This window comes from Miniopterus natalensis, chromosome 8 (assembly GCF_054644295.1).
Source record: "Miniopterus natalensis isolate mMinNat1 chromosome 8, mMinNat1.hap1, whole genome shotgun sequence".
Classification (NCBI taxonomy): Eukaryota; Metazoa; Chordata; class Mammalia; order Chiroptera; family Miniopteridae; genus Miniopterus; species Miniopterus natalensis.
Genome location: NC_142088.1, coordinates 64,264,842 through 64,289,733, shown reverse-complemented (window position 1 = coordinate 64,289,733; position 24,892 = coordinate 64,264,842). Strand labels below are relative to the sequence as shown.

Below are 24,892 nucleotides of genomic sequence, written 5' to 3'. Positions count from 1 at the left end.
AAAAATCATGAAATTATGCCAATTTACCACATGCCTTTTCTATGGGAAAAGATTACTCATTTTTGTTTTGTTTTTTGTTTGGTTGGTTTTTTTTAATATATTTTTTATTAATTTTAGAGAGAGAGGAAGGGAGAGGGTGAGAGAAATAGGAACATCAGTGATGAGAGGGAGTCATTGATCAGCTGCCTCCTGCATGCCCCCCACTGGAGATCGAGCCCAAAACCTGGGCATGTGCCCTGACTATGAATCAAACCTCGATCTCCTGGATCCTAGATCGATGCTCAACTGCTGAGCCAAGCCAGCCAGGTGATTTCTATTTTTTGTTTGTTTATTTGTTTGTTTGTTTGTTTTAATTATGCCACAGTATATTTACTTTTATAGGAATTAAATTTTCAAATGAAATTCTTCCACTTTTTAAAAAAGTAGTAAATGAAGAAACTTTAAGTTAAAAATAATAATCAATCTTATAATAATCAGTCTTAGTGTTTTCACTAATAGAATTATTGCTCAGTGTTTATTTCCCAATAAATTATGGAGAATTTTGCATGACATCCGAGGATTTTATGTTTTACATAACAAGAAGCACAAATCACATAAAACTTGTAAATTTAAGAAAAATAGCCTTGAGTTAGATTTGTTTAAATATCTAAATAAAAATTATAGAATCTACTGAACTCCTTTTTCTGTTCCAAGTTGGGTATTTTTGGATTTGATGAAGATCACTCCATGGAAGAAAGGGTAGAGAATGAGAGGTAGATCTCTCAATCACAGCAAAACGGTGGGGGCAAGTAGGGGGTATCTGTAAAACTTTCAACAATAAAGATAAATTAAAAAAAAAAAGACAACAGAATCTACATGAAACCACTAAATCAACTAGTTCCAAGTCAGTGTGTTGTTAGAAGGCCATCTTATTAACCCACTACTATTAAAATGATAACCCAATCGGAAAGTTCTTACTCCTGTGATTTTTCTAGCAAGCATTTCAACTCAGGCTTTGGTCTAACAACTCCCCACAATTGAAAGTATTTAGCCCAAGGAGAGATTAGAGTAAAAATAATTAAGTTGCACATTTTAAATAGATTTTGTACTAATGTATCTATAAATTAGATCTTTTATAATAGAAAAGAAGAAAAATGTGGTGATGAAGGGAATGATTACCATTATTGTAGTGGTTTTAAAATTCAATGCTTTACTCTCTACATGTTAATATGCATTTATCTGTATTTCAAATTCTGACACTTTTCATCTCTTGTCCTGTCGTTGATTTAATTAAGAATTTTAAAAGTATATAAATTAGTCCCTTGTTATATGCAGGCAGATATTGGATGCCTGAAAGTGTGGATGGTACCAAACTTTATATAGGCTATGTGTTTTTTCTACATATACATACGTATTATAAAGTTTAATTTATAAAATAGGCACAATAAGAGGTTAACGACAATAACTAATAATAAAATAGTAAATTATAACAATAAGATAAGGGCTACTAGAACACAAGCACTGTGATTCTGTGACAGTCACTGATCGGAAGTCTGCTAAGTGACTAACAGTCAGGGGCTTACATAGAGTGGACAGACTGGGCAAAGGGTGACTCACATTCAGGGACAAAGAGAGATGGCACGAGATCTTATCATGCTACTCTTTATGGCACCCAATTTAAAACATATGAATTGTTTACCGAGTTGCTTATTTCTGGAATTTTCCACTTACTACTTTCAGACTCTGGTTAGCTGTGGGTAACTGACACCACAGATAAGAGACGACTAGAATATCATTCAAATAGTCTATAAAATGCCATGCTCTGCTCTAATTTAATATTGCCACAAGTCATTATTTGTTTTTCTTTAGTGTCATTTGCCCTGCATTTTAAGCTATTTCATAAAATTCATATGAAAGATAAATGTTTGGAGACACACTGTTTGAAGTAACACTATTATATATACTCAAAAGTGCTCTTGCCCTTTGAGTAATTGTTTAAGTCTTATTTAGATATTTCCATGAGCTGGCTGCAGCATTTTGACCACTCTCCTCAATATGGCATAAATAGCATGAACACCTGTACAAAGCTATATTTTTTTCCATTTGCTTAGAAGAAGAAAAAAGCAGCAAAAGTTACTAATGAGAGGATGTCAGTGAATTATGAATAACTTCTGTGTAAATGAAGGCAATATAATCAGCTCCCTTGTACCAGGCAGGTATTATGTTTTTCCACAAGGATTCATTTTAGTTAATTTAAGTTGAATCATTAAGCATTACAATTTGGAGGCTGCCAGGAAGATGACAAAAAATAAGCAGTTATAATTGTTCAAGGACATACTACTCTGAACTATTCAGCATATAAATCACCTTCTGGCATTCATGTTAGACAATAAAACTTTCTTCTTTTAACTGAGTTTGGATAACTAACTGGTGGCTTTAATATTACCCAAATGTTAACACAAATCTTAAGTCATTGAAAAAAAATTCTTTAAATTAGCAGTATTGCTCAATTAATGAATTTTGAAGCATTAGATTTATAATTTTAAAAATTAACATTTGTAGATGATTAGGTAGTAGCTTGTACATAAATAAAATAAAACTTTCTCTAAATAACTCTGGCAAATTATCATAGTGTTGCACTTTGTAACTTTACCTTCAGCTTTTCATCTTAGCTATCCCTGATGCTTAGCTAGGGACCGGCAAATGATATATTTGGCCCTGTAATGTTTTCATAACATAGAACATTGCTGATCCTGTCAAGGGAAAACTGGCCAAAACTAAGTATGTAGATTCTGAGGAACAGAGGCAGAACTAGCTGTGCAACTCTAAGCAAATTATTAATTTCTTAATTAATAGAACTTGTCTGTATAATCTTTAAGAGCACTTCTAACTCTAACAGCTATATTATCCAAAATAAATGCTAACTCCTTATAAGCAGATATAAGGCCTTATAATGTCTTCCTAATCGATCAGACATGAGTAGTCCATATGGACATGATTAGTCCATACAGACATGATTAAGTACATTAATGGTGCATGTGTATGTGTGTGTGTGTGTGTGTGTGTGTGTGATTTTGTATTTTTGATACATGTAAGGCATGTTTTGCAGTAGATTTACTGCATTTATGTTAACCATGCCATAACTTCTCATGTTCAATTATATCTTATGTTTACTTCCAAGTATTTCATAATTGGTTACTTTCAATATTCTGTGTGAATATCAAGTAGAAAGAAAAGGAAACAATAAAGGAAGAACATAGCCCCCAAAACAGGCTAAAAAGAATGCAAGAGTAGGCTCAGCATAGCAGGAAGGGGCCATGAGAGACGGAATCACAAGAACGAACAAGACTTGATCTCGGTACGGTTGATATTCTGAAATGCAGTATCTCTGAGAAACCAGCAGGATGTGTAAATGTCCAAGGTCCCCCCCTGTGATGCTGCAGCCCGGGAAAATTCTTCATCATCTTATAACTTAGGATTGAAAAATGACTGAACCCATGCTTGTGGTCACTTGAGCACTTGTGCTAATAACTCTAGCTCAGATGTTTAAAACACAATTCCTAATTCTGTAAGTTTTCCAGAAAATGCATTGACTCCCAAGCCTTCCTTTCCTACTCACTTTGGGAAAACTTTTACTTTCTTTATGAAGATATTAGACAGAGAAAGAAACTAAGAAAGCATGCAACCAGCCCAACATTGTTATGAGAGGAGGAAGTGTCTCATTTCCAGAGGGTGGTTACTCAAACTTGGAGTGTAGTTTCATAAGACATAACTGTGCCACCTGAAGATACCAGACTAGCAGCATCAAGTCACTCTTGAGGCCAAATATTCAGAACAGTGTTTTTCACCATTTGTGTTCTAAGATCAGCTTCTAAGATTATTCATTCTCCAGTAAACAAACCCGTCCCACTTCCTGCCCCCAAATCCCCAGATTTGCAACACTCCTATCGCACCATCCCTGAGTATTGTTTCGTTTAATTGTTTATGGCATTCTGCATTATAACATCTTTGGTCTGTCATATAACATAGACCCAAGAAGTGGGCTACCTCTGGGGGGACTGACAGTGGTTTAGCCCAGTTTGGTTTTAGACACACGTTTACTCTAATAGTTGTATTTCAATTATATTATTTACTCACCTGATTATTTTGCTTCCAAAAGAGATAACTTACACCTCAGCATCAATCCTTAAAAAATGATTGTACTTATGACAGAATAAATGCTTTTCTTTTTAAAGTAGGGGTATAAGAGCTAATTGGGTAATTACTTTGATTTTAAATGTCTGGAATTCAATTTTTATGATAGCTCATAATAGCTCAGAGAAAGAATGAAGAAATGCATGTGAAGTCTGTCATTATGTATTTATGCAAGTAAAAAAAAACCTTAGATCCTGAATTCACGAAACCTAATTCATATGAGTTAATGTGTTTGTGTGTGTGTGTGTGTGTGTTTCATCTTTTAAACAATCCTTTGGGAAGGACTGGAAGCAAGAAGAGTGCTGGGACTTCTCAATTTAAACGGTATTATTCCAATAGTCTGCGTGGAGGGCTGCTTCTGAAATATCCTCCTGTATTTGCCAATTTGCTTTCTTTCTTACTTTCTAAACTAAGCACTTGAAAATGAGGAAAGAGATAAAACATCGTGCAGCCCAGCTGTCTATGGGACACATGTTTATGTCAGTCATCACGTCATGATCTATTGCAACAATAAATCAAATGAACCGCACTGGTGGTGTGATTTATTCCAGCAGTATATCAGCAGGGGAGGCCTCCAGGAGCCGAGTTACAGACAGGAACTTCCATCATTGCTTTTATCTACTTCCTTTATTTAAATTTGATATAAGAAGACAGAGTGGGAGGATCTGGTTGGAACTGAAGGCTTCTTTTGCATAATTTTCTAAATGACTTCAGACATTTAAACCAAGGTAACACGATTAAAAGTTCTAACCTTTTATTTACTATTTTTGTTCACATGAATTAAAAATTAAACAAGTCTTAAGCATTACTCCTTTATAATGATGATTTGTTTCCTTATTTAAGCATTTTCTTTTTACTTCTATTTCCCCATAAGCAAAATAATAATAAACTTGAACTATACAAATGTGAGAGAGTTATATGTATTTTGTATTTCATAATTGGCAGTTTCTGTATTTTAATATTTTCACAGAGTGGTACTTCTAAGGAGTACATAAGCTTGAGTAAATCAGCTTTTAATATATTTGTCTTCAAACTTCAAGAATTATCACTAGTTTATGGGGGCAAGTATTTTACTATGACATTATTCCATAGTGATCATTGATAATTAAGTCTTTCTTCCTTTCACTCAATATTTATTGAGCTAGGTAAAAATTACTTCTCTCACTCAATCTGTCTCATAAAGCTGGGCCTGTTTGATAACATAGGGGTATTTGTTATCAAGCCCTGTTCTCCATTTCTCCATAGCCAACCCCTATCCACCCCCATACCAATGTCACTATGCCCCCTGCCAGAAATTCCAGGATTTAAAATTTTTAATATATTTAAAGGAACTCTGCCACATAATGTTTGAGGACTGCCTTACTACTAGTATTATATATTACAGGCATCTATAATTCAGTCAGATATTTTGTAGTAACAACATTTACAACCTTGCTACTAAAAATATGGGGACTTTTGGGGAATAATCTCTGATTCCAAACCAGACCTAAATCAGATTCTGCATTTTAACATGATCTCCAGTTTATCTGAATGCAGAATAAAGTTTCTGCAACACACGTCCTCAAAATAAGACTGACACATTTAAAAAATATCAATGCTTTCTTAGGGACAAAACGGTTTGGGGAAAAGGTAGGAAATATACAAGGACATTCACTTTTGTAAAGATCATGTAATGATAAGATGATGTACTGCAGGTGAAAGAACTTGGGCCTTTGGGTTTTATGAACATGATTTGATTTCTGACCTCAAGTTAGCTAATCTCAGCACCTCAACTACTTCATTGGCAAATTGAAATAATAATAATAATAATAGCTGCTTTGGTGTTAATTATGTAAAATGCAGAATAAACTATTAAACCACCCACTAAATGGCAGATGTTATTTAAAAAACCTTTTATGGAGCAGCTCAAACAAAGTATTGGTATAAAATTTTGTAAATTTTTGGAGGTTCCGAATAAATCCAGTGTGTCGCTGTCCCTGGTCCTGAACGAGCAGTCCTTGCTAAGGCAGTATTTTCCAGCCTTCAATCATTTGAATACTGTTGTATTAAACATGCCTTACATAACACCTCAGGTACCCTCAGCCACACCTGGCTCTAAAACTCATGATTATTTATTATTATTTATTTTTTTTTTTTTTTGCCACAGTTAATGTGATGAACACTCATGTGGGCACAGTGCCCTTGAGTCAGGCCTGTGCATGGAGACTCCAACAACTCCCCAAGATGATGGAAAATTAATGACCCATGAATCAAATTTCTGACCAAGAGAAAAGAACCAGCAGAAATATCTGTCTCTTTTCCTCACCGCTATTTGCCCTGAACTGTCCTAAAGTGCGATTGTTGTGGTCCCCCTGAAAAAGATATTAGGGGATGAATCCAGTGCCCTGAATACCAGGGAGCTGCCAGCTCTGTAGCATGTTTCTTCATATATTCTGTTCCTCCTTTTAAGTCTTTTCTCTTTTCCCTCACTACTGCTTACTAGGATTGCATAACTAATAAGAAATCAGAATATAAATTCTTGTTTCAGGCTCTTTTTTTTTTTTCTTTACAGATCTGGACTGAGACTATTTTTTCCCCCACATTTTCTGTCCTTACCTGAATGCAACTTCTACTGTCATTTATTCTGAATTTTTATTTAAATTGACTCATTAGCATAAAAAATCCAGTATCAGTTAGAAATAATAGAATGCAACTCAAAATATATACTATGAAACTAAAACAATATTATCAAACTATAATTAAATACTATTACCCATCAAATTGTAGTCTGAGTTCCCTCTACCCTTCCACCTTCCCCAGTAATGGAGTGTTCATAGGGTTGGTAAATATATCCTAGCAATACACTCAATCTTTTTCCTCAATCAATCAGAGGATTGTAAAAGCATTAAGGGTAGAGTGACTTTTCATAGAATATCATTAACTTTAAATTAATGTTGTGTTTCTGTACCACCTGATAACAATGATAAGAATCCTATATTGGCGGGGGGGGGGGAGTGCTAGGAAACACGAAGACAAGATTATAATGATTCCTATGCAAACTTTCCTACAAATTATGAATCAATTGAGAGACCCACACTGATTTTTTTAAAAATATATTCTCATTTAGTATATATTTGATTGTACTTATGTAAACTCTCCTTTATGGTTACCGTAGTTTATAATAGTAAATCCCTATTTTGACTATGCATAAAAATCAACTGGGAGCTTTAAAATCCCATGCCTCCATCAGGAACACTGATTTAAATTGTTCTTGGGTGGGCACTACAAAAAAATTCCTAGGAGATCCTAATGTGCATTTGGTATTAAGAAAGCATTCTACGTCTTCAAATACGCTATTGATAAACTAACAAGTAAGTTCTTTTTTCCTGCCCAAGGCAACATTATTCTGGGACATTTATTCTTCGTTCAACTAACGAGGCCTTTAATGTCCCTACCATTCAGCAGCCCCACATGTAGATGGTCTGGACAGTTGCTTAGGCTCAGCTCTCTGAGTTTGCCAATAGAAGTGGTATGATTGGCCCCTTTATCCCCACTGTGCTCAGCTCCAGCTCATAATGCTGGAAATAAACAACTGGATACTTTAGTTCTTCATGTCTGGAATTATCATTCCAGCAAGTAACTACTGATTATACAGATTTGCAGCTTCTCCATTGATGGTCATAGGATTTTGTTTGAATCTTGTTGAAAATATTAACCTGAGACTTCAGTACTGCTTGTTTTTTTGTTTGTTTGTTTTTGTTGCTGTTATTGCTGGTTTGTTTTTCTTAAGGAATATTTATTGATTTTTAGAGAGAGAGGAGGGGAGAGGGAGAGCTCAACAGCTATGTGGGAGCTCAACATGGATCAGCTGCCTCCTGTTCTCCCCTTACCAGGGATCAAGCCCGACACCCAGGGATGTGCCCTTGACTGGGAATCAAACTGGCAGCCTCCTGGTGCACAGGGGGATGCCCATCCAACCAACCAGAGCCACGCCAGCCGAGCAGTACTGCTTGTTTTTGACAGGGTTTCCCTTCATGTATATAACTATTCAATTTTACTTCCAATGCGCACCTTTACTTAACATTATTTACATTTCCCTCCACTTTTTGTATTAGTTCTTTACTTTAATAATTATGCGATAACTCAGCTTTTGTATCTTACTAACTTCATTTATTTTTAAATATCAACTTGTCCTTTTAATATTTTAATCACCTAATTAAAAAATTTTAAATATATTTTATAAGTTGATGGCCAACCATATTTTTTGATGATGTTATTATGTGCTAGTAAAAATTATTTAGCATTTTGATTTTCATTAGATTTATATGTTCTCAAAATTCCTCAAATAAATAAAATATCTTGTTATAATAGCTTTTTAAATATCAGGGCCATAGAAACATCTATTTGTCCTGTTAACCAGTTTTGTTCCCTTCAACTAAATAAAATTACAGTATAAATAGGTTGTCCTTAATATCTTGGCTGCTGGGAAGCTCAGGAATAAAATTATTCTTTGTTATTTATTTACAGTTTTACTGTATATGAGATTTTATTGTAAGCTAGTTGAACCATTTTAAAACAGTTGAAATAGTAACTAATTATTTTAATCAATTTCCTGGCATTCTACATGTTTTTAAGAATCAAACACAGAAAGAAAATTCAAGATATTGTCTGAAGCTTAAATTCATGTTGGTTTTTGTGCATGTGAAACTAATAAGAAATACACTAAAATCAGCTACAGAAAAATACAAAGAATCAGGAATTCAGAGAAGAGAAAAGTTCATCTAAGGAAATCCAGAATTTCCTGAATTTAAATAGGAAACTTCTCAAGCAAAATTAATTTGGAAGACATATGCTAACTTGTGTGTCTGTGTGTGTTCGTGTGTACATGTGTACATGTGTAAATAAAGACTTTTGTTACCTATCTGCTCTTTTCATCTTTGTATACGATTCTACAATGATGCTGGTGGGACATGTGGCTGCTGATCTTTTGAAAATTCTGTCTGATGCCCCAAAACTGAAAGCTTCCAAGAAATATTAAATCAATCCATCAGTACGCCTGGCATTCTAAATGTTTTCCGAAAGGATACCGATTATTTTCTGGGTGAATACACTAGCGCCCTGTGTACTGACCATAATTCTTCTCGAGGAACACTTTTCTTTTGAGAGACCGCTTCTAACCAAGCTGAACTACCACTGAAATGTATGCGGATTTAAATCAAGGAGATTGTGTTAGAAATAAACACTATTAACCCTATTGCAATAACAATCTTGTCAAATTGTATACATTTCAGAAAGTTACCCTGAATGGCTGGCTGAGGCCCTCAAAATTGCTGAGCTTTGACTGGGTCTTTTTTTAAAGCTGTTTACATTTTCATTTTATTCAAGGAAACAATTTTATAATTTCTCTTTTAGTTTATCCATTCATTTATATATACTCATTGCTTCAGGAACTATTTGCTGAATGCAGCAATGCACAGGATATGGGCTATTTGCTTTGGGAGATACAAAGATGGAAAACAAATTCTATTTCTTTAGATGTTAGTATTCCTATAGAAGAGACAATGATGTGCTTTGTAATTTATTCTAATTGACATAATTCATGGTCACACAAATATATATGTGTGTAGTAAATGTAGCTATAAAATTTTTATTTGGTTCATTTTTAAATCTGCATTATTTAAGGGCAGTTTTACAAGATTTCGCATTTATTACTAAATACTGCCGGATACCAGATTGTATGTCATAGTTACTTTAACTCCTAAAAATACTCACTATGAGACAGAAACTATTAGTCCAATTTTACAGAAAAACAAACAAACTAAGGCATGGAAAGATTTTTTTAAATGTCTCAAGTTTATTAAACTTATGCCGAGCATCCTGGTTTCAAGTTTATGTCTACCTCCACAACCTAACTTTATTCATTTCTGCCACATGAAAAAGCAGAATGTTCTAGTCTGATGCTAAGACTGTCCACATGATTAAAGTAACCAAGATATGGCACCATCTTATTAGGCATAATGTATAAAAAGATGGGCCCAAAGGCAGCTGTAGCTGAGTTCCACATAACCAATGGGAGAGTGATAAACGGTTAGAGGTGGAAAATAATTTTCAACAAATCAAAATGTAACAGCTTCAAAGGAGCATATATCCATGACCCATTGACACAGATAACAGTGTGGTGATGGCCAGAGGGAAGGAGTGCTGGGGGCTGGGTGGAGGTGGGCAAAGGAGTGGGGGGTGGGGAATGGGGACAGCTGTAATAGTGTCAACAATAAAGCTAAAATAACAAAAACACCACAAAAATATTAAATTAATTGTTGAAAATCACACATCTCTTATCTCCAGAGTTAGAAAATAACACACTTTCATCTGACACCAATTTCAGATTACTTTCACTCCTGTCTTACTCTCTCACTCAGGCACCTGTATTTGACATTGTCATGATGTTACATGCACTTTATTTTATTCACTCTGTCATAACATGTAAACATTATAGTTACAGATGATAGAATGTAGGCAATACAACCACATCCTTATTTCCACAACCTTCATTTCTCTTGGGTGGAAGACCAGTATTACAATGTCTTTAGGCTGAAGTCAATCAAGCCACATCATGACTGGTGCACAGTAGAAGTGGTCCCCTCCCATCTCTGGGTTTTAGAAAAATTTTGTGGAGTTTTTGTTTGAGTGCAGAGTAAGGGGTGAAAGGGGTTGGCTAGGAAATTCAGTGGTCAGAAACCAAGAATTTACAAGTTCAGCAATAAATACATAAGGCAGTTATGTATAATGAACTATCTGAGACACAGCCTAAGTTTCAAATGTCCTACAGGATAGTCACAAATGTGAAACCCATTTATAATTATCTAAATCTAGAAAATAATTCATATATAAATATATATGAACAAAATATTGTTTTACAGATTTACTATGCACTTCCTATTTTTGAGGGAATGCAACTTCTATCATTAATTGAGGAATGTCTTTATTTTGTTTAGAACAGTGTCAAGAACTTATTGCCAGTTTTGAAAATCACATCACCAAAGACAGCACTACTGTCAGCATTTGACCATCCGGTATAACACACCTGATATGAGCCTGCCTTCCTAGCTGTCACATTTATGATGACTCTATGCACAAGTGAAAATACTAGAGTAATTCTATATGCTTTCTCCTTTATTTTTGTGCATTTACATATGGAATATGTCCAATTTTTATTATAAATTAGTTTATATTTTTTATATTACAATTGAGGTATTAAATTGAGTTTTGAAAATTTATAAAAATAGATATAATATAAAACTTTATTTTAGAATAAGAATGAGAATGTTACATTTTTTTAAATAAATAAAGGGGACATGGGCTTTAATAGAGAGTTGGGAACTATAATTGGTGTTACATATTAGACATAGAACATTAGAAATTAATGTAGCCTTTTTGGTCCTCAGTTTCCTAATCTGTGATGTAATATTGGATTGTTCCAGTTAATGGTGCAAAAAATTCCAATTCAATGAACTTTTAGTGACTGCTCATGCTGATGTTTTTTTAAAAAAACATGTTTTTATTGATTTCACAGAGAGGAAGAGAAAGGGACAGAGAGATAGAAACATCAATGATGAGAGTTATTGATCCGCTGTGCCTGCCATGCCCCCTCCTGGGAATCAAGCCCACAACCCGGGCATTTGCCCAGACCAGGAATCGAGCCATGACCTTCTAGTTCATGGGTCAATGCTCAACCACTGAGCAACACTGGCCAGGCCTAATGTTTATTTTTAAATTAAAAAAATAAATTGTTAAATTCAAGTGTTTTACTTCTTTTAAAAAATTGAAACCACAATGCCTTTTATTTAGTTATAATATATGGTTTTGACTTGGCTACGTAAATTCAAACTTATGTTGTCAAAAAATTCACTTTTCTGGTCATTAAAAACTATTTGCAAGTTTCAGAGTTCAGGCCCCTAAATGTTTTATATAATAATTAAAATTATAAAAAAGTGATAGCATGGAAATATATAGATTATATAGATAGATACCTCGATTTCTTGATTAATTTATGAAATGAAATAACTCATTCCATAAGCAGAAAGGAAATATTTGGTGCCATTAAAAATAGGATATCAAATACCCTTGTGGTTGATGTTACTTATAATTTAGACTAGTCACAAAACAAACTTTTTTTCCTATTGTTACTCAGAAAAATCCATGCCATCAGAGTGTGTTTATCTAGGAGAGAGATAATCCTGCATCCTTCTCAGTCTAAAGAAAAGTTTTAGGATTTACTATTTGTGCCTGGGAATATACTCTGGGGAAAAAAAAAAAAAAAATCAGGACAAAGTTTCTAAAAAAAGTCAGAAGTCAGAAACATCAGCCATTGCAATCTCTGGGAACATGAACACATCTCTTTTGGAAGACCATCACTCAGGTTGCAGATTCCTTCTGAGAAATGATTAACACTCACAGGGTAACTGCAGACAGGAAGGCTACAATCATGTTGTCTTAGCCCCGTCAACATTAGTTATTGTTTCGGCTACTGGGACAGAAATGACAGATACAGAACAGAAATAAAAATGGAATTAAATTATTTTTTTCACCCTTAATACATAGATCACTCAAGAGTATTCAACAAATACTCTAAGCAAAGAATGCTTTCCTCAATAAAATTTTAGGTAGGGCCACCACACAAGTTAATGTAGTATTTAAAATTAGAAAAATCCAGACATTTATTATATTTTTATCAGGAGAGGTCAAATTTAAATTGCATATAATTGTATTTTATTATGAACTCATTCTAAGATAAAATAGAAAATTAAAACAAAACTGAGTTTAACAGAAGAAATTAAGCTTAGGAATATATTTGTTAAGCTATAAATTAACAGTAAGTAAAATAGAAATGGTAAAATATATTTTTAAAAACACATTTTTTTCTGTTTTCTATTTTGATGCCTGAGAGGATCTATTTCCCTGATCTACTGATTAGTAATGGGTTCTATACTATTTCTATAATAAACTAAGTGACTTGTAAATAGCATATCAGTATTTTTTGGATCTCTACACTTAAAAGCCCATGGCACAACATTTTTAAAAAATGGTTTTCTGATAAGAGCAAAGCTACTATTTGTATTCCATTCAGAAGATTTATAATATACATGAGCATGTCAAAGTCTTTAAGATGTAATTCAGCAGTTAAGCCTATCAAACTCTGGTTAAACCATAGATTCAAGATGTGCTTGAATACAGTTTAATTCCTCTATATTTAAATGAAGACAAACTCTTTAAACACACTTCGGGAGAGCAATAGCATTGTACTGAGTTTATGGGCTCACAATGCCTATATTTACAAGAACCTCTCCAAACTTTATCAGTAAACAAATATAAATCACTTCCTATTCGTTAAAAAAAATACACTCTCAAATATTTCATCTTTGTGATGTCTAGCTTCTTTCCAATCTGTGAACTCCCTTGAAGATATTTGATTTCTCTGTTCCTGTCATTGTTCTCTACCAGTGTCCATTTCATCAAAAGTTTCATAATATACAACTATGCAAACAAACTGTTCCTTTCTGTAATTATTTCCTGACTACTCCTTTATATTCCATTATTACAGTACTTTTTGACTATAAGTTGAACAATGTTTAACATTTCTTCTTATATTTCATTGTGTTTAAATTTTTAACAGAATTTTCATAACTATATGTTTTACTTTCTAAATATTATTCTTAAATTTAACCCCATTGTTTTACACATTTCTACAGGTCCTTGTAGAGCACACAGCAAAATGTAAAAATAAAATTCATTATGTTGTTTCACTTACCTATTTGAAAATATATATGTGAATCAAATGGATATATAGCAAGTACTTTTGTACGGTTGCCCAAGGTGAATAAAATAGGACTGAGGAATGAGAATAATATGAAATACACACACACACACACACACACACACACACACACACACAAGGGCCTCAAACAGAAAGATCAACTTAAAATTAGAATTGATTCAACTGGCTACATGTGAATTTTTCAGATAAGGAGCTTTTAGCTTCTGTGAGGATTTAGGGAAAAAATATGATCCAAAAAGCATTCTTTGATTTCCAACCCTTCAATTCAACTGGACAGGCACAAATCAAATTAAGAATTGATATTGGTCATACTTTCATACATATAAGTTAATTAAAAAGGTAAAAATGTGGAGTAAAAAGTCCTAAATAGGGCATTAGAAAAAGTGGTCCACTTGTCAACAGTTATCATATAACAGAAAAGTTTTTAGAGTTTCTGAGATTTCTATAATATTTTGTCTTTTTTCCAGAATATTTTTTTCAGAATAAATGGTATTTTTTCTTCCAAGAGAAATACATTCTTTTTAAATCTTTAAACATAAATCAGATTGCATCTTTAATCTTTCCTAAAGGTAATAAGAGATAACCTAGCTTCTTAGTTGCACTGTCAACTAAATTCTATGATTATCTTAGTGACAGATTATAGAAACAAATGATTGATTACTTAGTCAACTGAAAGTATAATAAGTATTCAGAAATTCAGATACATTAAAGATGGAATTCAGGAACAAATATAACATGTTCTAGTTGTGAAATCATGACCAAACTATAGGAAACTGGGTAACACAGAGAATATGTGTTAGTGGAAATTGATGGTCTGACAATGGAGACTGTGCACAGCCATCACAGAAACCTGAGATAACTTTGAACCCATAGACATACATTTATTCAATAAACATAATAAAGTCAGAGAACATAAGATTGAAGAGAAGTTTAGTCTTAGTACTACAGAGAGAGGGGTTATATCTTCACCTATGGGGGGGGGGGCGGCTATTTTAGTGCTTTCTTTGCATTTCATATTAAAATGGACAAATCTATCTACACCAAAGAGGGTCATCTAACTGAGCAATTTTCTTGGACTATACCATTACTAAAGGGAATAAAAACATAGAGAACACTTCCGATTTTTTATAAAGGTTAATTCTACACCTAAGTCCATGTGATACTTATAGGAAAATCAGATCCAAATTATTTCCTTAATTTCATGGGATACTTGCATTATATATTTTCTGTACAAAAGTACTGTATATAGCAAATTAACTCAATCAAAGCAGGTTCTGTCTACCCTGAAAAAAAGATAATTTTTTACCAAATATTTGAAGCACTGTCTCAGAGAGAGAGTGAAAAAAAACAGCTAATTTGTTTCAGTTTATTCAGAAGCCTGAATTGAGCTTTAAAAACATAATTCATTAAACAAATATATTTTGTCTCAAAAAAAATGCTTTAAACTAGAACGAGTTGCCTCATCAAGTACTGCCAGTGAAATAAAAAATGACAATATTCAAGTTATGATTAAAAAATCATATGTCCAAAAAGTTAGGGGGGGAAATGTCCTTTATTAGGTATAAATATAATTAATAGCTTATTCAACACAAATAATGTGCTATAATTTTGTGAAAATTAGTAGACTTGTGAGTTCAGAGAGGCAGAAAAGATGTCTTCTGTTTGAACTCAAAGGTGATAGTCAGAACAGATTACTATTATCCTTAAATCTGTCCTTATTCTGCAAGACCATAAATTTTTACACAGGCTGCTTTTTAATAAATGGACCTTATATTGAACAGTGTTATCAGTTCAATGTGCTAATGTCTAGATTCAACTTGGACCTCAACAGTATGAGGTCCAAGGTGTATTCACAGCCTTGACAAGAAAAAAACAAAACAAAAAAAACAATACACCCGCAAGCCAGTATTCATTGAGATCAGGTGACCTGCACTTACCACACCAAAGGAAAACATCACTCAATTCAGCTTCAAGTATGGAATCTGTTACACAGAATTGAAATCACTGTCTTGCAAGAAAAAGATTATGAAGAAGGATATTATTTGAGGCTTTTATTGCTTTGTTTGGAAAGGGAGTGGAAGAAGGGACAATTTTGCAAATAAGCTATTAAATCTTTTTGCATTGACCTGAAGTTTTGATTTTCTTTATTATAATGATTTTTAGGAAACTAAGGTAGAGTGTAATAATGGAAAATGCTGAATAGTCTCAACATGGTTCTACCTCACAGGTATTAAAGGAAAGAGAAGGCACAAATGAAAACAGTGTTATTGTCAAGATATTATTTACAGTTATAAAACACATCTTTTCTTATCCTAGGTCTTCAAGTAAAATAGAAGAATTTCCAAGCTATTCAATGTGCTTCTTTCTTAACTAAAAAATGTATCTATTTGATTAGAGCAGAACTGTACAGATTTTTGTTTTCAAAACACAGAAAGAAACAGAAGCTACTAGAGACTACACAACCTTTAAATCTTCACTGTATTAAGGTCTCTATAGTCTTAAGGTCTCTATAGTCAAACCATCTAGATATATCTTTATTAAAAGCCAGATGATTGGAGCATAGGGACTTTACCAAACTTGGTAATGTTTATGTAAGCAGTTAATACACAAAACAAAGCTTACATTCAATATTCCACTAAAATTATCATTTTAAAGGATTAAATAACTTCCAACTCCCGATTGTAGTATTTTGTAATCCTATCTTTAATAAAATTAGACTACATACATTGAATTATTAATTTCCAATATGTATAATACGTAAATATTTATTTTTTTCCTAATTGCACACTATTGCATCACCTAAACAATGGGAGCAAAATATGAAGGTGAAAGAAATACTGAAAGCAAAAGAGAAATCCTTATGTAACATGGACCATGGAAAAGGTGTTATGATATGCCAACATCTATTGGATATCTATTAAATAGTTTTAGGCAATAATGTTCTTCCAATGATGGTGGGGTAAAAAGCTGATTTTTTTTTTTTAAATAATCTTTACTGATTTCAGAGAGAGGAAGGAAGAGGGAGAGAGAAACATCAGTGATGAGAGAGTCATTGATCAGCTGCCTCCTGCGTGCCCCTGACTGGGGATCGAGCCCGCACCCGGGCATGTGCCCTGCTTGGGAATCGAACCCCGATCTCCTGGATCCTAGGTCAATGCTCAACCACTGAGCCACACCAGCTGGGCTGATCTTTGTCTTTTGAAACAGCTTTGATGAGTCTACCTTGAAATGATTAACCTGTCTCAGCATAATAGGAATGTGTGAGGTGCACTTTGAAGAAGCGTGTGCAGAAGTTCTGTGTGTTTCTTAGATACAGTTACAAAGGGGCGGTGTGCCACTCAGAGCTAGATGCTGTCTTCTCCCTCATCAGACGCTAAGGGTCTTGTAATGCGTGCAGAATAATGTGATCATGCCCACAAGCTGCGGGTTCTACTTTGTAAAAGATCAAATCTACTTAGCTCATTAAGTAAATCAGTGAAAGCTAAGATTCTGCTGGGCATATTTCATGTTCAATTATAAATTAAAAGGATATGGATTGTAACATATTAAAGAAATGCGAATAAAAGAAAACAAATTGACTGTTGGCCGTAAGGCCTGTAGAAGTGGCCACGCCTGTGCGCTTAGTTGGCTCTGTTTTTCTAAATGAAAACTCTTCCGAGGATGCACAGCGTGGAAAGGGCTGGCTCGCAAGGAGACCACCAGCGACAGGGCCCTGCTCCTGCCACGCGTGAGGCTTCGGTGCTCCTGGGAACCTAAACTAAACTAAACTAAACTCTGTGCCTCACTTTCTTCATCAGTAACATGGAAAACATCATAAAAATGCCTACTACAAAGGAATGCTATGAAAATAGAATGAAATCTAAAGTGCTTAGCACGATATCCAGAGCGCCATTCATATTCAGGGACTGTTCGCTGGTAGGATTAGTAGGTTGGTATCTCTTAGAAGTCTTAAAAAATGAAAAGGATAGTGCACGGAGTCTTTAAAACTGTGAATAAAGTCCTTAAATAAAATTTTGCAAAAATGTTAAAAAAAAATTAAATTCATTATTTATTTTATTAACAATAATATTACCTTTGTTTTCAATTAGAATTCATATGAAGATAAAGATGGGGAAATATAGAGGCACATAAGAATGTAATAAGCTTAAAAATAATTTCCTAATTTTAGGGCCTAACCAGATTTCTTTTTCTTGATGGTAAAGCTGATTTATTGGGGAAGTAGAGGAAAAGGGTTATGTAGTTCTAAGTTTGAAGTAAAATTGGTAAGTGTCCTAGCGGGGAATAAAACCATAGTCTTCAAAGTAATGTTCTTTGCTTGACATTTGCATCTTTACAGGACAGAAATTTTTTCTAGCTTTATTAAAATATAATTGACATATAACACTGTAAGTTTAAAGTATACAGCGTAATGATTTGGAACGTATATACTGCAAAGTGTATATATGCTGCACCTCAAGGAGTTTTTGTGTTTGTTTTTGTTTTTTGCTTTTTGGGAGTTGGTGAGAAATTTTAAAATATACTCTCTTAGCAGATTCAAATATATAATACAATACTGTTAACATATCATATCCAGCCAGAAGTATCCTGCTTTGTACAGGGATGGAAAAATGAGTTAGAATTCTAACTAGTCTTATTTTTTTAATGTCAAAACAAATCCTTTAATTTATATTAGAGATATCTGATTACTGGACCACTTAGAGTAGCTATAATTGCCATATATAAGGACAGATCGGGGAGAGGAGAAAAGCAAGTATACAGATACTAAATTGAAGTGGATATAGGGTTGTTATGAGGAGTTATAGAAGCATTTCCTCTATGAGAACATACTAGAAAATAATACCACACCCAGTATAATGATTTACCTAATTGTCTTTTCAAAAGCATTATCCACTAGCATCATTTAAAATCTCTTTACTGTAGTCTGAGGCACATACTTTCACACTACATCCTCATAATAACGCTGAAATTTAGGTAATCTGCATATTGGAAGACTAAAATTTATAAAGACTAAATAATTTGCCTAAAGTCACACTGTCTTTAATTAATAAAAACAGACCAAGAATTTAGATAGAATTATTTGATTAGAATTTTTGCATTTAGCACAAACTGAACTCATCAGGTCTGAGCCCATGATTTCAATGTTCTTTAAGTTTACAGCTGTCCTGTGTCAGTACTACTCTCAGTAGCCACTCCACAATAATGCGGCCCTGTGCTAGAATGTAAATGAATGCACTTCCTCCTTCAAGAACTCACACGCGCACGTGCACACACACACAATCTATTTATCTATATACACACATATACACACATATGTATGTATATATACATTTAGATAGTTGCCCTAAGATAAATGTATTTCCCTATATGATATAATATGTGTGTGTATATATATATATAGATATAGATATATATTATCTATCCAGATAGACCTATCGAGACACATAATATATATTTATATATGTATAGATCTATATTAAATTGAATTAAACAGTGTGCTTAAAGGTGTCGATTATGTATTAAGAGACTATGGACTATTGGTTGGTTACCTGCTTCTTTATATACTGTATATTGTGAAAAATTGCCACGCCTATTTATCCATATATTCTCCATGTCTGCTTTAGCACTATAAGGCACTGTAGTTGTGATAGAGAAAATACAGCCCATGAAGCTTCAAATATTTACCATCTAGCCTTTCAAGAAATACAGTGGAATATGCACAACCCAAGGGCACGGACAATGGTGGGGAGAGGGACTGGGGAGGGGATGGGACAAGGTGGAATGGGTCATTGGGGAGAAAAAGGGACATGTGTAATATTTTAAACAAAAATTAAATAAATAAATAAATAAATAAATAAATAAATAAATAAAAATAAAAAATAAAAATAAAATAAAATTAAAATAATAAAATAAAATAAAATAAAATAAAATAAAATAAAATAAAATAAAATAAAATAAAATAAAATAAAAAGAAATAGAGTGGAGGAGTGAAGAGCCTCGGCATCATTTTGTCTTTCAGGCGTGCACTGGAGTGGGGACATTGGGGTAGATTTCTCCAGTGCTGTAGCTACCCAGGTCTTACTCTCCTCAACTCTCGAGTTTTCCCAGTTGCTAAGGGCTGCTGTCCTCACAGGATAAGGGAAGGGCACTGAACTTTCACCATTCTACAGACCCTACATATCTGCTGTAAGAGTTCTTCAGGGGCAGCATGAGACTCTTCCACTAACATTTCTTTTGGAACCCAGAGAAAGGAGACAGAGAATGGGACTGACTATGAAAGAATCCCATTTTTCTCTTTTCAAAGCATAGGTTGCTTTAAGGACCCAAACGCAGACAGAAGATCATTTCATTCTTTTCTAATATTCTTTTAGCCTAGGGTAACTAATCAACTTCATTTCACATTTCAAAAAATATATAAATAACAATGAAGCTTATGCAAATCACTCTAACAATTCCATTAATTAACAATTCAGTCAGTTATTGTTTCTCCAGCATAAAGTTCGTATGAGTCAAACTGTCTCTATGGCAGCAAATGCACTTGAAGAAAGTTTTCAAAACATTATCCACAGTTTTATTTCTCACTGAATGTATTATTTAATTGGATTGATTCAAACAATTAACCTAGGTTGAAATTCTTTCATATGCATATTATAGGCAAGAATAAAGCATATAGTTTTCAAATGTATCATGTTTACATTTATAATCAAGAAATTCTCAACTTACATGTCTCTGGGATCCATCATATTCACATCTTTCAATTTTTCCTAGGCTGCCATCTGAGAAATACAGTTTTTCTGCACGGTGGTCAATGGTGAGTCCATTGGGAGTGAGTATGTCTGTACTGACCACCACTTGAGCATTTTTCCCAGTCAGGGTAGATCTCATGATACTTGGATGCTGTTCGTTCCAGTTGGTCCAAAACATTAAACTAGTTAAAATAAAAATTGTAAAAATAAAAGAAAATTTTCATTAACAATAAAATCATTAATAGAAACACAGCAATGTCGAACTATTTAAAAAGAAGCAAAATTATTTCTTATGTGCTAGGATCCGTAAGGAAGTCTAGGTATTAACGGGCGATGTGAATATTATATTTACATGTATATGTTTTTCATTTTTAAAAATAAGAGCTGGAAACTCTTCCTGAAAAACAATTTCTTGTGCATTCTCTCAAATAGTAATTTGATTAAACTGAGTTTGATGCATAGTCAGGATTTATTATAATCAGGTTCAAAACAGTTGTCTTAAATTTTCTATGAGCTGCAAAATACTCTGACTTATTAATGTAATATTCAGCAGGTTTAATATGACCATTTAGACATTGTTCTTACCCTATTTCTTGTCTTCAACTGGTGAAAATCAAAATCACCCTCTCCTTCCAGGTTTGCTTTTTAAATTCTGCATCGTCCTTTTATATGTTTCAGAAAAATAAAATTACTAAACTCCTATATTTCTTTATTATGTAATTGTTTCCCTTCTCTTTCTCAGTGTGATTTTTCTATAAATTACAATGTTGTTTCTGGAATTCCAGGGGTTAATCTTAACCCTTAAACATAACATTTGTTACTTAAAGATTTTATAGAATACTTTAAATCAGTGTTTGTCCAACTATTCCTTAAGGACGTCCTAGGATTACACGGCAGCCCTTAGAGGTCACTGGAAGAGTGGAGAGGCTGCAGGGCTCCAATCTACAAGCCCTATTTTTACTGAAACAGTTTTTCTTTTGCTTTTTTTAGGGCTGTACCTGAGATTTATTAGAAGATCAAGTGCTACTGCTCAGAATGGAAGAGGAAGGAAAGGGAAGGAAGGAAGGAAGGAAGGAAGGAAGGAAGGAAGGAAGGAAGGAAGGAAGGAAGGAAGGAAGGAAGGAAGGAAGGAAGGAAGGAAGGAAGGGAGGAGGAAGGGAGAGAGGAGGAAGGGAAAAAGAAATAAAGAAGAGAAAGTAGGAGGAAGGGAGGGAGGCTGACAGGAAGGCTGCTTTAAATATTTGAAAAAATATTCTGAATAAATACTGACAAAGAAAAATTATTTGAAATAATATTTCACATTTATAGCAAGACTGCATGTAACATTTCTATGTATAATCATTTAGAGGCAATGCAGCATTGTAGTCCAGGCATCTGAAAGCCTGTGTCCATCTGAACTAAATCACCAGAGCTGTGAGAAGTCAACCTTCTCTCAACATTCATCTTCTAACCTCCAGAGTCTTTATTTACAAGATGAAGGTACCTGACTAAGTGAATTAAGGCTAAACTTACTTCTAGCTCTATAAGAGTGTCCAGCTTTAGTGACTCTCACACTGAGTAATTTATGTAGCTCTTTCTTCTCTCAAGTAGTCAGGGACAGTGTTTAATGTCACTGGTTTTTATTCTTTGATTTTTCTTCACCACACCTGAAAAGAGCTCTTCTACTTCTGTTCAGTGAGAAAGCCAGGTTGGTCTGATCTTTGTTCACTTGTTTCACTTCAGTTTGAAGGATTTTCTAGTAGTTAACAAATATCTTACCATATTGTATGAGAATGCAATCTCATAGATATATTTTTTTCTACTTAACATGAGCTTTGTTCTTCAGTTTTCATATAATTATTTTTATATGGCATCCAAAAACACCATGGCTTTTTTTCTGATTTGTCTTGTTTTATATTTGTTCTATATTATAGCCTGATAATTTTCTCTTGCTATGAATTCTTTTAAGAATTATTATAAATGTCTGCACATTATATCATTAAACATATGTGGACTACTTAAACTGTTGTCTAGTATCAAATGTTGAAAATATAGCTGCACACAAGATTTGTTGTTTTTTGTTTTCTCAGTATTTTAATTAGAATGATCCCCAGATGTTAAAATTAGTAAGTTAAATTACAGAAATACCTTTTAGTTTTGAATTCATGTTAATAGTCTTTTCAAATTTATAATTTCAATCAGCTATGACCTAATGTCTTCTTCATATGCCATTTCCAGCACAATATTGTCTCTAGTTTCCCTGTGATTACTTAAATTTGCTTGACTGGATTTTTCATGGAGGTGATACTTGGCATTCAAAGAGCCCAGATTTTCATTATTCACATTTACACTGTTTCTATAAAAATTAGTTTTGTGAATTCTAAAAAGAGAATTTCAAAGGAAATCTTTATTTTTTAAGTTAATTTATTTAAAACTTAATCTAACTTTGATAGTCTTTGACTTATACTTATAATAAAGAAATAAAAATGCACTGCTTTTTACTTTTGGCATTCATCCAGGGCTAGCACATGTGGATGGTCATCCTCTGACATGGTTATGACAGCTTCCCGGTCAAACGCTCCAGGCCGAGTCTGGTCCACTGTGTGTCTGGTGATGGATGAGGTAGTGGAGCTGGTCCAGTACAGTGTGTCCCAGGCTCTGTGATAGGCAAGTCCTTCGACAGAACCCACATCTGATGGAAGGAAGAATATTTACATTTTTATCTACAAAAGACTTGGCTTCTGGACAGAAAAAAAAAATTTAAATATATATGTTTATCTATATGCTGTTGTATTAATAAGTTTTTCACAACCTCTTCAAAATAAAAATACAATAATGTGATAGTTATATTGATAGCTGGTTACACACAGCAAAACTGAGCTGTGAACTGCTCATGGGAATAGTTTTTGTAAAAACATGTCATTAAAAACTGAATCTTCTCATTCAGTTTTTCTGGGAATATATCCTAAGGAACCCCAAACACCAATCGCAAAGAACTTATGCACCCCTATGTTTATAGCAGCACAATTTATAATAGCTAAGATTTGGAAACAGCCCAAGTGCCCATCAGTAGATGAGTGGATAAAAAGCTGTGGCACATTTACACCATGGAATACTATGCGGCTGTGAAGAGGAAGGACCTTTTGGCCTTTGGCGCAGCATGGAGGGAACTGGAGAGTATTATGCTAAGAGAAATAATCCAGTCAGAGAAAGAAAAGTACCACATGATCTCACTTATATGTGGAATACAATAAACAAAATAAACTGATGAACAAAGTGGATTCAATAATATAGAAGCTTGAAACAAACTGAGGAATCTCAGAGGGAAGGCAAGGAGGAGGGTGTGGGTGGGGAAAGATTAATCAGGGAACTTCTATGTTTATGGGCATAGCCCATGGACACAGACACTGGTCTGGGGAAGGCCTGGGGGTGGGGTGGATGTGGGGTAGAGGGGATCAGTGGGGTTAAAACAGGGACATCTGTAAATGGTCTCAACAATAAAGATAAAGAAACATTAATAAATAAATAAATAAATTAATTAATTAATTAATTTAATTTAAAAAAACCTGAACCTTCTCATTAAAAAAATCAGTTAAATAATTGCCATTTATTTAGGAAAATGGTAGCTGCCTTCTATTTTTGTATGTTAAATATTAATTTTCAAAAAATATCCAGTTGCAACAATTTAGAGACACTTTTGAAAATCATATGGCAGAGACACCATTCAGTTTTAATCATAATGAGTTTCCTCTTGATCTTATCCCTGGAGATGTCAAGAAAAAGCAGACATATCAAAAATTGCAATAGTATTAAGAAGCCGAAATCTAACTGCACCTTTGCAACTATCAGACAGTGATAGAGAATGTTTTAATAAATTAATGCAGGAAGTTCTTTGATTCTATCCAAATAATATGATATAAAAACAAAAGAGAATGAAATTAGCCTGGCTGGCTTGGCTCAGTGGTTCAGCGTCAACCTATGAACCTGGAGGTGGCGGTTCAATTCCCGGTTAGGGCACATGTCAGGGTTGCAGGCTCCATCCCCAGTGGGGGGCATGCAGGAGGCAGCTGATTGATGATTCTGTCATCATTGATGTTTCTATCTCTCTCTCCCTCTCTCTTCCTCTCTCCGAAATCAATAAAAATATTTTTTTAAAAATTTACAAAAGAAAGGAAATGAAATT

At 33.9% G+C, this 24,892-nt stretch overlaps 1 protein-coding gene across 1 annotated transcript in view; it reads right to left on the bottom strand.

Annotated features, from left to right (window-relative positions):
• Nucleotides 1-24,892, bottom strand: part of LRP1B (LDL receptor related protein 1B) — a 1,257,096-nt gene that overhangs the window by 266,391 nt on the left and 965,813 nt on the right. The window contains exons 41-42 of the mRNA XM_087819400.1: nt 23,212-23,401; nt 20,708-20,912 (exon numbers count right to left, since the gene is read on the bottom strand). Of these exons, the coding sequence (XP_087675526.1) occupies nt 20,708-20,912; nt 23,212-23,401 (395 nt within the window). The remainder of the gene's footprint in view (nt 1-20,707; nt 20,913-23,211; nt 23,402-24,892) is intronic.